General features: G+C 46.3%; 1 protein-coding gene across 1 annotated transcript in view; it reads right to left on the bottom strand.

Moving 5' to 3' along the window:
- Positions 1–15,216, bottom strand: part of LOC146189903 (transmembrane protein 114) — a 101,406-nt gene that overhangs the window by 3,568 nt on the left and 82,622 nt on the right. The window contains 1 exon segment of the mRNA XM_084604643.1: positions 11,220–11,357. Coding sequence (XP_084460769.1) covers positions 11,220–11,357 — 138 coding nt within the window.

Genomic DNA, 15,216 nt, shown 5'->3' with positions numbered 1-15,216 from the left:
TACAGGACTGTCAACGACGAGTGAATTGTGAAGATCACTGGCCAACACTGAAGTGCTGTTACGAGTGATAACTGCGACACAAGCGAGTTTTTTCACACAACCACTGCTGCTGCCCGGTCGATCGCCAAACGTCTGCTCGCTCCGCTGCTGAATACGGCGCGCATGGCGCGCTTGTTTATTTTATTATAATTGAAGGCCTTCCCCGTACATCGGTGATGTAATTTTATCTTTTATTACGGCATTGGCCCATTCCGAAGAGCGGACCGCTGCCTCTGCGATGCGAAACCGCGGCTAGGCCTAGCGACGACTAGGGCAGGTACGGATCAGTGCACTTCGTCGCCCGACGCACCGCGGGTGTCACCGTGGCCGAAAGCCTTGTACGTGTGCAGGCATGCTGTTGTTGAACGAGTATAGCAGGCAATCCTTCTGATAATGTCGCTGTTTTGTCTTTTGTACGAGCGTGAAGTCATGTGAAGTTCATCAAGCCAGGCAGTCTTCCGACTCCGCTGCGCGGTGACACCGCCGTTGATGGAGTTCGCTCGCCCGACGTACGGTGCTCCACGTGTCCCTTGCTGGCACTGCGGTGACAGTTCGCAAGCGACGTTCTCTGCGGCACGCCGGTCAAGCTTTCGCACATGTGTCCTCTGCTTTAGATCCCTCTTAAGTGCGATGAGGCGAAGGCCTTTTCTCCGACTCTGCAATGCCCTTTTTCACTCATTCACTTCCTTTTTCGCTTTGACTACTTCTTTCCTCTTTTACTCTTGAAGGACTGTTTTCAATGCTGTAACGCATTGGCTAGGCCTAAGATTAAATCTTTGCAACGTTCTTGCACAGTTTTGCCATATTTTGTGCAATTTCGACGTCCGTGTTGTTTTTACGTCTGCACACTATATCGTCGTCCTTAGCTATTTTGACGTCGAAGTGACGTTTTTGCCTCTAATTAATTTAATAATTACTCCACGTCAAGTAACTTTTGCTGACATACATTTTTTCACCCTCTACTTCATACAACCATTCTTTTACTCATCAATCAACTCATTTCTCGGAACTGACGTTGTGAAACGCTGTGCGGACCCATAAATCCTGTCCACACTTATGAGCATGAGCCTATATGAAGACTTAGAAGGCTGCTTCGCTTTGCTACTGTGTCGCATTCTGAAAGGAATAGCTCTCAAAAATGTGGAAAGAGACAAGGTCCCAGAACAAAAGCTGGCTCGCAATTTAACGTTTCGTTCGGAACGTCACGGGAGTAAAAGGGCAACAACAAGAATATGAGGAGAGCATGTTGCCGGGCTAGTTGGTGATCCATTAAGTAAAAAAATTAGCGCAAAAAAAGAACACAAAGGACAAAGAAGAACACATACGACGTTTGATAGCGCTCGTCAAACGTCTTATGTGTTCTTCTTTGTCCTTTGTTTTTTTTTTTTGCGCTAAATTTTTTACTTAACAAGAATATGGTATCGGGGATGTTCTAATGAGAAAAAAGAAAACGAGCTGTTTTTGAAAACCATGTCAACGGTTGCACTCCGTTGGCGCGTGCTGCAAGAAAATCGCCTTATAGCACCATGTCGTTCATCTTCCGGGAAGTGCACGAGCATTATGCATGCATGATACACGCATGCGCTTCTTCACACGCCCGGCCGTGTCAGGAAACTACCTCGCTCGCGTATAGTTAGTCGCTAAATGCGACAGCAGTCCCAGGTCTAGCAAAGTGCGCGAAGCTGGCTTCCGTCGACCACGCGTTTAATAATGGAAGGCAAAATGCTTCAGAGCGTTCAACTGTGCGCTTCGCAAGGCTGCCAGACAGCGAGCGCCTCAGCTGTCAGGCCCTGTACTACAGACAAGGGCACGATCACGCATGGCTGACACGTTTCGCACTGTAAAACTGTCACAGGGCCACTGCGAGCGGGTATACATCTATACTTGGGGCGCGTCCTGCGCGTATTCTGAGGAATAAAAAAATATATATAAACGCGCATTTTAGAGTGTGACGACACCTCTTACTGGTCAGGGACGCGTGCTGCGGTTCAGGGTACGGGATCTAGATTATATTTCCCTCCAAGCGAGTGAAACGCGAAAAAATGGGAGTACGATAAAAAAAAAAAAAAAAGAAAAAAAAAAGAAAAAAGAAAAAGCAACTCAGCAGAGTTTTAAGGGTGTTATGGGGGTGAAGGACTTGTTTTCGAATGGGCACACACCCATCCGGCCTCAACTCATTTCGCTTCCCTACATACTACGACGGGTGCCGCAGACGCGGTTGGCTGGTCCGCTCTGCTGAGCCGTTTCATTCGTCTGCTAAAACAACACGAGCGGCCCCTGGCGGCGCGCGATTGCTCTCCGACTTGTGAAAACAAACGAAAAAATGGTAGTACCACTACTGTACATCTGTGTGCTGTGCATTCTGACGGCTCGAGAGCACGCTTTGTTCAGAAATAAAACAAAAGTTAAAAACTGACACGCGCATATCCGGTGGAAGGCCATAAAAATTGGGGCGAACGTCCGGAGCGTTTGACTCACGAAAAAAAAAAAAAAGAAAATGTGTCGGAGCACTGGAGAAGCTGCAGCTAGCGTCCATAGTGATGCATGAGAGACAGGGTGACCCTTTCTCTCTGCTTTTTTTTCACTCCCCACTTATTTCCTACCCTTGTGACACGGCTGAGGTACCCACCCAGAGCGCGACAATACACGGGGCATTCTACTTCCCTCGCAAATAATTTGCATTTTCAGCTCGGCCTTCGTACCGAAGTTGTTCAGTCGTACTGTTTATTCATTACATCCTCGGAGCCATTGGCAGGTGGTTACAGCACAATACAAAATAAGCGATACAGAATTGCAAGCTTGTATAATACATGGCATTCTTAAAATGGCTGCGGTCACAAATTGTTGCAATATTGCCGGGAAGGCTATTCCACCCTTCCGAGGACATGAAAAAGAGAGGCTACAAGATTTCATCCCATCTGTTTCGCACACGCCAAAGCTGCGAAGTACTCCCTAAGCCGCTTGTTTCAACCTACACTCATTCATTTTTAGGCTTAGGAAGCTACAACGTTTTGATCTCAAGCTTTGCTCGACGGCACCTCGATATTTACGGGCTGCGTACTGAACATTTACAGGAAAATACTCGATGACATGGCCATATCGTGAGCGGCATCTGCGGCCTCTATGACAAAATTTGGCTGAACAGACGGACTGGCCTTAGAATTACTATGTACAACTCCTGCAATATGATTCGCAGCGACTAGTTAAGGGCACCCGTTAATAACGGAAGAGGGCGCACTTGGGCTGTTGATGATGATTATGACGATTTGCCTATACTCCGTTTCATACATCAGGTGCAACGCAGCGAAAGCTACGCAAGTAGTCCGCAAGAAAAAAAAACAGGAGGTGTATCACTACGCGCTCGTTCTGTAGGCGAGTGGTTCCTGCCGAAACGGGCTGTATTCCGAGCATACACGTTTGCAATAACATGCTTCGATCTTCACAGAGCGGATCCTATCGAAAAAATGCGTACCAAAGAACCATTTTCTCAAAAAGAGATGCACAGCGCGGAGGGCACAGCCAGCGCCATCTGGTGGCACAGCTGGCAAGGTTGCGGGGCAGCAAAACGCGGCACGAACAAAAACGACATAAAAGACATACAAATTAGCCGAATCCGACCTTTTCTTCCTAAAAAGGTGCTTTTTATGAAGTTGATGGCAAATGTAAAATGTATTAGGCTTGCAGACAAAGCAACTACTATTTTCTCTCGTCAAGAGCAGGCACTATTTTTTATCGCGGATGCGGAGAGCGCGAACAAGAGCTGTAGCTTTGGTTAGTGTTGCATTTGATGTATGAAACGGAGTATAAACCCGTTTATCCCACCATCTTCCCTTATCACTGCACAGTTCAGATGGCAACGAAAAGCGAGACATTTACAGCACTGTTCTTTTTTTTTTTTTTTTCGAACCCTATAACCTAATCAAAAAGTTGCTGTTTTTGAAGAACGTTGGTTTTGGACACAGACACTGCCCCAGGCTCTCGAGGCATTGCCGGGGTAGTCACGTTAGTGAAATAATGCGCAACGTTACGGGCGTTTAGGCCTACACCTAACAACAGTAGGTACAATTTCTGCTGCGAAATCACCCTCAGAAAAGTACCACGTCGCTTCAGGAACGCTGCGTAGCTCTAAGCGAGATAAGAGCGCAGAGCTTACACCACTGCTCGTAGCGCAATCAGGCGCTGGCGCACACATACACACGGACGGCGGCCGGAGGCATGCAAGCCTGCCGACGCTGTTAGTGCCTTGCCGTTTCGTCCTTTTCCGGTTCTTTCTTTCGGCGATATTTTGCAACCCTTAGTGGCATGCGGCACGAAACGCTGCCGAGCATCGCATTGTTCCGGCGCGCTAAAAGGCCTCTCGCGCAGCCCCGCCATGCGACGCCACCGGCGCTGCAAAAAGGCGCGGCCTCGATGCTGACGAATAAACGTCGCGCACTACGCAGACGTCGTGGCTTCGTTACGCGCCTCGGTGGAGTGTTTGCGCGGGCACACTGCACGCGATTGAAGTTGCGTGCAATGGGTGAAAATCAATGAGCCTTTTTCAGTACTGGGTAGTAAGCAAAACAAAGTGCCTTCATATCATTGCACACTGAAAATTCTGTCAGCCTCTGTCAAACTGAAAGTTGGCTAGTGTCAAGTGCAAGAGAGGACATAAAAAGAATACGAAGTTGAACTCTACTCTGCCTGCGTTTCGCTTTTGTTGAGAGTGATTAGGAAGAAAGTGGCTAGGCCGTGCGCTCTAATTAGCCTGGGGGAGCGCCTGCGAGCGTCCGTACGAATGCCAAAGTTTTTGGGCAGTGGTAACGGTAGTTCTGCGCAGTGTGCGCGGATTACGCACAGAGCGCGCGTCGTGCAGTTGGTATGACATCACACTCAGCTAGGCAGCCAGAACTGTTTTCGGGAAGTGTCCACAGTAGCTTTATGTCCCAATCGGGATTTGGGGACGGTTGGGGAGGAGGGTGGTGGGCGGTACATGCCCCAAATAATATCGTGGACAGAAAAAGGAGGAAGGCTTGGGGGGGGCCTTGATTTCAAACGGATAGGGATAGGGGGGGGGGGGGGGGGGGGGGCTTTAGGCCTCCACTTGTATACGAGCAGCCAATTTGGCGTCTTCTGTTCGTTGATATAACTTCTCATTTTGTCTCCGCACGCAAAAAACTGACTAATAATTCGCGGCAGGGGTTGAAAACTCTGGCAACAATTGGTACGTACTATTCGGTCATTGTTCTCCTTAATTAGTCCTAATCCGGCCGCGCTGCACATGTGTTTGCCTTACTGTTAAAGACTTGCCATTTTTTGTCATGGTGTTTCATGCAGTTCCCAACTCCCTCTCCGTTCTTAATACAAATATATCCGTATAACTGCATCTACAAGCCAGCGCAGCCATAAATAACCGCTGACAAGAAGATGGGCATCACGTAATAGTAGGCACAGAAGTACCACATAGCAGTTCAACAATATGCCATGGACCATTGCCCGAACTTTAGCAGTTCAACTATTGTTAACGCACAGTATTATACGATACCCTGTTGCCGTAGCAAAATAGTGATGACTTATTTGATGACTAACTCGTGCCGTACTAACACGATATTCAACTAACGCAGCCCCTTTCAGGGCGTAGCATTTTGCAGAATACAGATTTATCTTAAGCGTGGAAGGTCAAAAGTCGTTCAGATGTGTTAGGTACCTATAAATTATAATCGACCAGATAACCGCCTGGGCAGAAAAGCCACCTTCGACAGCGGTGCTGCGTGGTTATTGCAGCACTTCACTGATTCAAAATACTATGCTGAACTGAAGGGGAAAAAAGAATCGTGTATAGTGGCGGTAGTAGTCACGAACATAGCCGGACACAACTTCAAGAGCGCTGCGGAGCAACTGCCAGAATTGACCGGTGCTATACTTTTGAGTTAACAACAGAGCCAATCACTGAAGTCTAAATAAATAAATAATTACTGTTTGAAACCGGAGTGTTTCGGCATTTCTGAATCAGTCTGCCAGCTTTAAACGTCACCAAAAACTACGTTCCTAACGTGTGGAGGTATTGATTTTTGGTTACATGCATAAATAAAGGCATGCACTGATGTAGCAATGAGGCATCGTCCAAGAACCGGGAAAGGTTGGTATGATTTATGTTTAACGTCCCAAAGCGACTCAGGCTATGAGAGACGCCAGCAAAGGATCGTGATGATACGGATAGGCACTATTTTGGTGCATCAAGAAGACTTCATCCATGAGCGGTAGAGGATCGCGCAGTTTAACGTGAAATTGGGTGGTTTATTCTCTCATTGTTTTAGTTGCAGTAGTTAGCATATTTCTAACTGTACCTTTCGCTCGCAGCTGCGTTTTATAAACTTGAGATTCCGACCCTACGTGCACGCATTATTAGAGAGCTTAAAATAATTTCTTTATTTCTTTCAAGAGACGCAACTCCGTCAGCACTGCCTGCAACTCCGACTTGTAGCAGAGCTCTGCTCCATCGACGCCGTCATAAAATGTCAAGGTGATCTCGCGTGCTTTTCGCGCGCGCTTAGTACATAAAAAAAATACAAGGCGGGCCGACCGGCTTGCGAAGCCGACTGGAAAAGCGCCGGGCGTACGTAATACCAGCTCTCGGGGGCATGCGAGCACGGCACGCCGATTTCGCATGCCTTTCTTTTTTTTTTTTTCAAAACTTTGAGAAAGCTAGAAACGCACGAACGCGTGCGACGTTTGCCGCTCTGCGCCTCCCACTGTCTGAAAGGAGTACCGTTAGTTATTATTTTTGTTTTTGCTGCTGCTGTTAGGGCTGTGGTTGTTTTGCGTTCATAGACGCAGTACGCCTCATGTTGTCGGTACGCTGGAAAGATCTGCGAGGAAGTCGCATATTATGCACAGCTTAATCGATTAAAAAAAAATAGTTTCCTGCGTCACCGACGCGAATGCGCCTTCAAGGTCTCCGGGGAGTCTGCGTGTTTCGTGGATAATAGAAGTGACGAAAGAAAAGAAAACAAAAAACAAAGAACGACACGTGGGTGCGTTCTGCGCGGCTGTTTGTCAGCACTGCAGAGTTCCACGGTCGACAGACAAAGAAACTCACGATTAGGGGCGTGCTTGTTCAGCGTGCGTTTGTGTGCAAGTGCGTCTGTGCATGCGCAGAATAACGCTCGGCGACAAAAATGTAAAAGCGTGTTGTCACGTGTTCCCGCTCGTTACGGGGTTGTGACTGCCTAACGGAAATTCGCGGCAACGCGTAGGTAAATTTCGACACTTTTCTTGGATCGACCGAGTGTTTTGTTTGCGCAGTGCGTACTCCTCTGTCCTCCGACCTGGTCGTATGACTAATGCGTGCACTTCTGACCTCGGGAGTTGGGGTTACCGTGGCAGTTCTTCGCTGACTGCCGTGCTTCGGTTCGTTGTCGCACTATTAGTTCGCTATTAGTTTAACGTACTAGTCGAGACAATAGTTCGGTTATAAGGGCCAGTTCACATTTAGTAACTACTAGGATCACATGTACAAATACCTCCAGTATAAAATGGCACGATGTTTTCAAATTAAATTAATGATTACTTCATTACTACGTGTGACAAGCACATTTTTTCCTGTTTTTTTTTTCTCTTTTTTAGCCCTTAATGTATAAAATGTCACTTTGAATTTCAGCAGGGAAATAACAGAAAATTCTTTTTCTGAAAGCCAGTTGTTGGCCTTCATAATGAAGGGGGAGGGGGGGGGGGGGCTATACCTTAGTCAATGCCTGTTAGCAACAATGGAATTCGTTGACGAAATGCGATGTTACTCATAGGAGGTCCTCAGTCGCCCACAAAACTTAAGATTTACACCTTCCCAGCAAACTCTCTGTAGACTGCGTATAGATTACATGTAAGGGATAGTCGTATAAAAAGAAAAAAACGTAAGCAGTGCGATCTATTGTGCAGATACCGTATGTTTCTCTGCTCCGCACCGCTACTTCAGCTTCACCGCAATAACACTTACATAAGGTAAGATGGAGTCCAAAGTCAGACTCCGCCCGCACCACTAATGTATCGCGGGGAATAACACTTACAATGAAAACTACGTTAGCTGAGAAAGCGTTGCAACAGAGGTGATTCCAAGGGTTGCCTCAATAGAGAGAGATTGGAGAAAAGTACCGCCTCGCACTTCATTTCTAATCATGAAAGTCTTCGTGGATATCAGCTGCGATTGCGTTGTGAGGCCGTCGCCGGGAGCATCAGGGCATCCACGAGGGGAGGAAAGAAAAACAAAATGGTATAGAATAAAAGCACACCGACGGTTGAAAGTGGGTGGATCGCTAGCTGATAGGAATTATTTGCATATCAGAACGGCCCGTAGTCCCGGCCAACATCCTTCCCATTTATTTTTATTTTTTCACTGCGCCCATTTCCGCTGGTCGCGGTGCTTCAGCCGCTATGCCATTCGACTGCCGAGCATCAGGTCGTGGGCTCGATTCTCGGCCGCATTTTGACGCATTCGATATACAAGAAAGAGTAGAGATTTCAGAACACGTAGGAGGACTATAGGGGGCACCCTATTGTGCGGTTCGATTGCTTTTGTGTCCTGGAAACGTTGTGTACAGTCTTAAGAGCGACCAGGCTGGAGAAGATATGCCTTAGAGTTTTAAACATGTTCAAGAAGACTGTTCTTTCAGGAATTAACGCGAGGTTGTGACGTCAGAAGAGGTGTACAAAATGAAAAACGCATGTGCGCTCAGAGGGCGGTGACGCATTGCCTGCTTCCTGGTCTACCGCAACAACTTATGTGTTCGTGACAGTCTTGTATGCCCTCTTCTGACGTCATCAACATAGCAGAAAAACGATTACCGAAGCCAGAGCCTCAAAAAACTGGTGACCCCTTTCTTTAAAAAACGTAAGGTAGTCGAACTCGGCCCTGTGCCACAGCTGCCTCATTGGTAGTCCGACAATGCTGCGTCAGAATCAACCAGCCATTCTCGCTGGCGCAGTATATGTTTACATTTCATTGTTTTGAGTGAAACGAAGAAGAATAATGAGATTCGTCATTTTCTTTCCGTTTTCATTCTTCGCAGTACAGACAGCACGAACGCAAAAGCCGCAATCAGCAACAAACACTGCTCTTCAGAAACGGCCCCAGGATAGCCTTGCCTCGGAGATGCGCATCTTGGTAGTCATTAGTACGTAGCTTTGAAATTGTGCAGTGACTGCCGTTTTCCTCACGTCGTCGGGTGATTACCACAACGCGGATACAACGCCCGCTTTGAAAGTCTTGGCACGCTTTTCTTCACCAGCACTACCGTTACCGGTGCTTAGTGGCATTCACCGAGACATGACGACGAAACACGAACCCCTCTTTGGGAAGCACGGGACTGCCCTGACAATAAAGGCTTCTAACAGAATGCAAAGCGGCGCGTCTAGTGTGTGGCGGCATCATAGAAATAGCCTAGGAGCTATCCGTGCCATTTTATCCGGCGAAATGCAGACTGAGTATAGGAAAATCTCTCGATAGAAATTTTTGCTGTTGAACATGCCACGTGGACGAGGATATTGAGCAACTGGCGCGTTAGGCAACCATGAACACAGCCACGACGGCAATTCTACGCTGATGGAAACAAAATAACTTGCCCAAGAATTCATCATTCGAAGCTTACGTTTAGGAAGACGATAACTGTGGTTAACCTGATGCAGCTGGATGGGTCGCTAGATAATTTTGCTGCATAGATCGGCCCGACAGCTAGCGTCGTTAAGCTGCGTGGCAACACCGACACCTTTTGGGCGGCGCAGAGGATCGGCTCGCGAGTGTACAATACGATACAAATACCCTTCGGATCGGCTCACGATGTACAATACGATACAAACACCCTTCAGGTCGGCTTACGAGTGTAAAACATGATACAAACACCCTTAAGGTCGGCTTACGAGTGTACAGTACGATACAAACACCCTTAAGGTCAGCTCATGAGTGTACAATACGATACAAACACCCTTCTGTCGGCTCACAAGTGTACATGCAATACAAACACCCTTCAGGTCGGCTCACGAGTGTACAATACGATACAAACACCCTTCGCATCGGCTCACAAGTGTACAATACGACACAAACACCCTTCGGATCGGCTCACGGTGTACAATACGATACAAACGCCCTTTATATTAAAAGAACCTGCAGCAAATACCCTTCGTATTAAAGGAGCCTGCAGCCAATGGCACTGACCATTTGTGGTGATGTGGGACATAATCCTCCAAGGGTCATTTCAAAGGCAGCTGACCTGAATGACGTGCTATCGCGATATGGCATAACCGCAGCGTATGACGAACGGTCGATGCCATGGGTTGGAAGGTTTCCTTTGAGGGGCATTTGCCGCTTCTCGATATGCTCCCGACTATGCGCCAAATCATTTAGGAGTATAGTCGTGTGAACAAGAAGAGAACAAGCCTTTCTAGAGCTCTGAAGCGATGTACTGCCGAAGAGTTAAAGCGAAATTACAACGCAGTTGCACTGATATCGGCACTTGCACCTTCGGTCTCAGTGTGGGTTCGATTGAGCGCTATAGCGATATCCGTGAAATGCAGTACCATGCTTTAAATTTTATTTCTCTTGTTCTGCAAAGCAGCAGTTGAGCGCTGTAGACGTTCTTGCCCACGCCTAAAAGGCTTCATGAAGACTGAAGAGAAGGAGAATCCACGGGTTATATACACGGCTTCTAAATACTTAAAGGACTTCGATTCAGCATTTGTGGCAGCTACATACCCGCCATTTTTGAAGCCAAATAAATATATATTTGCGTGTGATAGCATTTTCGCATCTTTGACAAAGGAGGACGTTTAGTGCTGCTCCAAACCTCTAGGACTTATTTCATGTTCATTTATTCACGGTTTCCCTTCTTGTTGGGGTCGCCTTGTGATTCAAAAAGCGTCTTCCGGCCAAACATTGGGTGTTGCCAGCCCAGGAGAACACTGCATGCGCCGAGGCACCCTAACAACACACCCTTGAAAGAAGTCGTAACTTTGGATTGATGACGAGAGTCCTTCTCGACCACAGTAAATTTGGAGCGCTTGTGAAATGAAACACATAGAATGCCACAGAAGCAAACGCCGTTGGGGTGTATATATTAATTTGGTAACAGTAACTGACGCAGCACACGTCGATTCACAGTTGTCGCTCAAAAAAGCTGTGACGTTTCCAGGTGTGAATGATCATGCATGCTTACCGGCAAGTATCTGGAGCAGTCCGGTGGCGATGATGTTGCTGTTTGAGCGTTTCCAGCATCCGGCGATGCCCGTGAAGAAAGAGAGGAAGGCAAAGAAGAAGGAGATGATGAACAGCGCCACCACGGAGCGGGCCATATCTGCAGGGAGAGATAAGACACGAGATAAGACACACGCCGCATGGCGATGTAGATGTTACGCTTGTGACGTCACGGAAGCCATTAAAGAAAGATTCCATGCCTGCCCGGTAAAATATACAGGAATCAGTATATATACTGTTTTTCGCAATGGTTTTGGGGGTTGGCGAGTTACGAAGCAAATAACGTCCTTAGCGTGCCCATTTGGGTATCCTTTTTGCTAGCCTAAGTATCGAACACTTAGAACTGTTGTACAGTTGCATCGATAGCGGGTTATAGTCAATGTATCGACTTCATGTGTGATTACAGTCGTCATTTGACGTTGACAAAAATCAACAGATAGTGTTGTTGTCGCGTTTACACATCAACACTCAGGGACAACTTATATCAATGCTGTTATGAAAATCTACAATCTGTACAGCTCAGTTTGAACAGAACAGATGTTATAGGATCAAAACATTAGTATAATAAGCAATTTTTGTAACCCCGCAGCTTCAAAATAGAGGCTATACGAACATTCATCCGTAGCCCTGGAAATATCTTAAGCACAGCAGTCCTTAAAAATATCTCCCTTCACTCTGGAAGTACTGCGCTTGAAGAATCCATTATTTGTGTCTAAAAAAAAAGGACTTTTATTTAATGCCCAACATGTACCGGAATGACTAATAGATTACAGTTGGTGTTTGTAGTTACACCGTTTCCTCCACACTGTGCACGCAGAATCTCTGTAACCATTGTATCCGAGGCAAGTTGTTAGCGTTGTTGTCGGGGGACCGTGAGAAGGGCGCCAAGATCGGGGTGCGGCTGTGGAAATCGACGTGGGTATACACCGAGCAACGCTACAGCAGTTTCATCTCGTCGATCTCTCAACGGCCGTCGAGTCACGCCGAGCCAATTTGCTGTTCTCCAGACAGAGGCCGCTGTCCTTCGCCTTCGATTATTACAGCGGCGGCGGTATATGCATCGTGGCTGAACTATATGCAAAGCAAAATGCCCCCCCCCCCCCCCCCCCCCGCCCTGTTCGACCTCGCCTTACGTTGCGTGCGAACACCCCGCGGCTGTTCATTAAGGGAAAGCAGTGCGGTGCGGTATTGTCGCTAACCGACAGATCTCACGGTCGTTAGCTTGGCTGGAACATGTTCGAGCTGCGAGCGCAGAAATACCCTTCACGGGTAACATACCTTTAACGTGCATAGAATGTTTAGTCTTCAACATTTAACGCAAAGAATATCAGTGATAAGGTTTGGGATGTTACGTTAATTATAAAATTGTACAGGGACGTTCAACATGACAGAGTACGATCAGTTCGCTCAAAATGACGCATTCATTATGCATTTCTCTGCCCAAGTCGTAACTGAGTTGTCTCGATATTATATACGCATAGAGAAAGTCCTGTTACCAAACATGACCAGGTGTGCTTGTTTAACACAATTACAGATAATTATTTACTCAATGCTTTAACTTGGTTTCTTTTCATATCGAGCGACCCAGTGAACTGTGGCATTGGTCATACTTGAAACGACTGTGAAGCAAATAAGCGAATTCTGTAAGTTGGCTTTGTGACAGCTTAAATTTAGTCGCTTGTTATCCATACTTGGCTATGTCAACGTGTTTTCTTATACGCGTTAAGGTATTAGTTACTACTGCACGACTACCCATTACTACTACTGCTATTGCTGATATCCAGTATAACGATAGTAAGCAGGGAACTCTTCCAACTCTTTCTACTCTGATTCTGTCATGCTCTACTACAATAACCGAGAGAGGTACGAAATAGCTACGAGTAATAACCATTCCTTGATGGTAGTGTCGAATACAAAGGCAACAAGATGTTCGTTTTTCTGCGACTCTATTACAAAAAGTCGTAGCTTCGTGACCCGCTTGCTTCTATCGTAGTTTTTCATGAAAACTCCGCGCTTCTCAACTTTACAAGACGCCGTGCGGTCAGTACTTTTCCTGGCTTGAAATTCGAGACGCTCAAAAACTCAACTTCAATGAAAACGCCGAACTGGTTGCAAAGCAGCGCAGCACCGCAACTGTAATCAGCGTATAATCAGTTCGCCAACGTCCGCATATTTCGTTCTTTTTTTATGCGTACACACCACGACCGCAAAATAGGCTGGAATGCAGCACTGCAACAGCGCGAAACCTGAGCGAGAACGTGGTGGCATTTATCTCCATAATTTAGGGGCCATCCGTTCGCGAATGCAGGCATATGCTTTAGGGTCGCTCCCTGAGAACGCAGACAAGTGCGCACTAATTAACCGGCCCAGCGTTAATGGCCCATCAGGGGATGGTGTATTTGCATACATTGTTTCATTGGCGCCGAAGACCGCGTTTGCACATTACGCGTTAAACTAGCACGCTGCTGATAGTAATGGGATTTTATGTTTTGTGTGTAATGAGAAGACATTACTCATGGCCGGTTCCCACAGGGTGTCGCCTAGATAAGAACTTGAAAAGTGCTCCGGAACACTTAACACGCGTTTGGGGCGTTGGCAATCAAAACCAACACATTTACACCTCCATTATGCTGGCGCTTAGCAGCAAAACACCCTTACATAAAGGATTAAAGCAATCATGATGCCACATCCGTAGCAGTTGCACAAGGAGCCCTTTTCATCGCCATTATGGTCTATATATAGTGAAATTTCTATTTTTATTTTTTTTTTATTTCAGATTCGGTGCGGACAACTGCTCGCATTGTGTAAGGACGGGATCCATCAAACAAAAACGCAACTTTGTGGCAACTTAACGCGGTGCCCCAAAAGTATAGTAATAAGAATAAAAAAAAGCTAGGTACCTTCTTCGCCATAGGTAACAATGGCAACGGGTCGAGTTTGCTTCTCAGCCGTATTGTGAAGCCCGTATATGGCAGCCCTAAAGATTAAAATATTTGTAAAGGTGAGGAAAATGATTTTTCTTACCGTGCACAGACTTATAGCGTAACGGGGGGCATGAAATGCCCAATTTGGTCAAAATTTTCGATCCCAATTTATTTCGTTGTTTTTTGTAGCCCTTTTTTTTTCCTAATGTGTTCCGTGATAAAAAAAAAAAGAGCAAAATGTGCAGCACAGATTTTGAAAATTACGTTTTTGTTTGTTTTCTTTTTTTAATATGCGGCCACCGAAAATTGTGAACAAATCGGGCTTTTGATGGCCCGGGCGCATCGAGAATTTCGCAGGTTTCCGAAGTCGCGGCATTGCCATCTCAATACCAGCAAGACCGGGAGCTATGATGGATCAGAAGTCTAGAGCTTCCACCGGATGGGATGGCGCATTTGTCTGACCAAACTCAAATGCCCATGAGGTGATAAGCGAAGCTAACGAGAGTATAAAGCTCGAGATCGATTCTCTCAGCTTTCACTTTTTTTTTCTTGCTTTTTTTATCACTCACTCCCCTAGCACTGTCTAACAAACGACAGGGAGCTGACTGCATATTGCGCATGAATCATAAGACGTTGAGGAGTGCGATGAAGCTCTCAAGTACACATGCAATACTTTTTGAAAGTTATTTTTGTAGGAAACGTCTTCACGTAAGCCCAAGTGTTGCATGGGCATCTAAAAAACAGCATTATTGCACAGAACAGGACTTAGTGAATGTATTAACATTATAAACTTGTGAACTGTCTCCTTAATTATTTACTGCAATGGGAACAACTTTACGACTATACTAGCCAGCCTAGAGCAAAAAGCAATTATGAAATCAGCATAGCATATAGTTACGTATCCTCGGCAGATTTGGCCAAATTTAGTGCATGAATAACGAATGTAGTATTAACTAAACCGATATGTGGCTGAAACCTTGCACAAAACACTTTTGAAGCACACGTGCTGCAAACACAGCTTATACATTCACTTTT

Source organism: Amblyomma maculatum, chromosome 5, assembly GCF_055883805.1.
Source record: "Amblyomma maculatum isolate TAMU_Amacu chromosome 5, ASM5588380v1, whole genome shotgun sequence".
Lineage (NCBI taxonomy): Eukaryota > Metazoa > Arthropoda > Arachnida > Ixodida > Ixodidae > Amblyomma > Amblyomma maculatum.
This window is presented reverse-complemented; position numbering and strand designations above follow the sequence as displayed.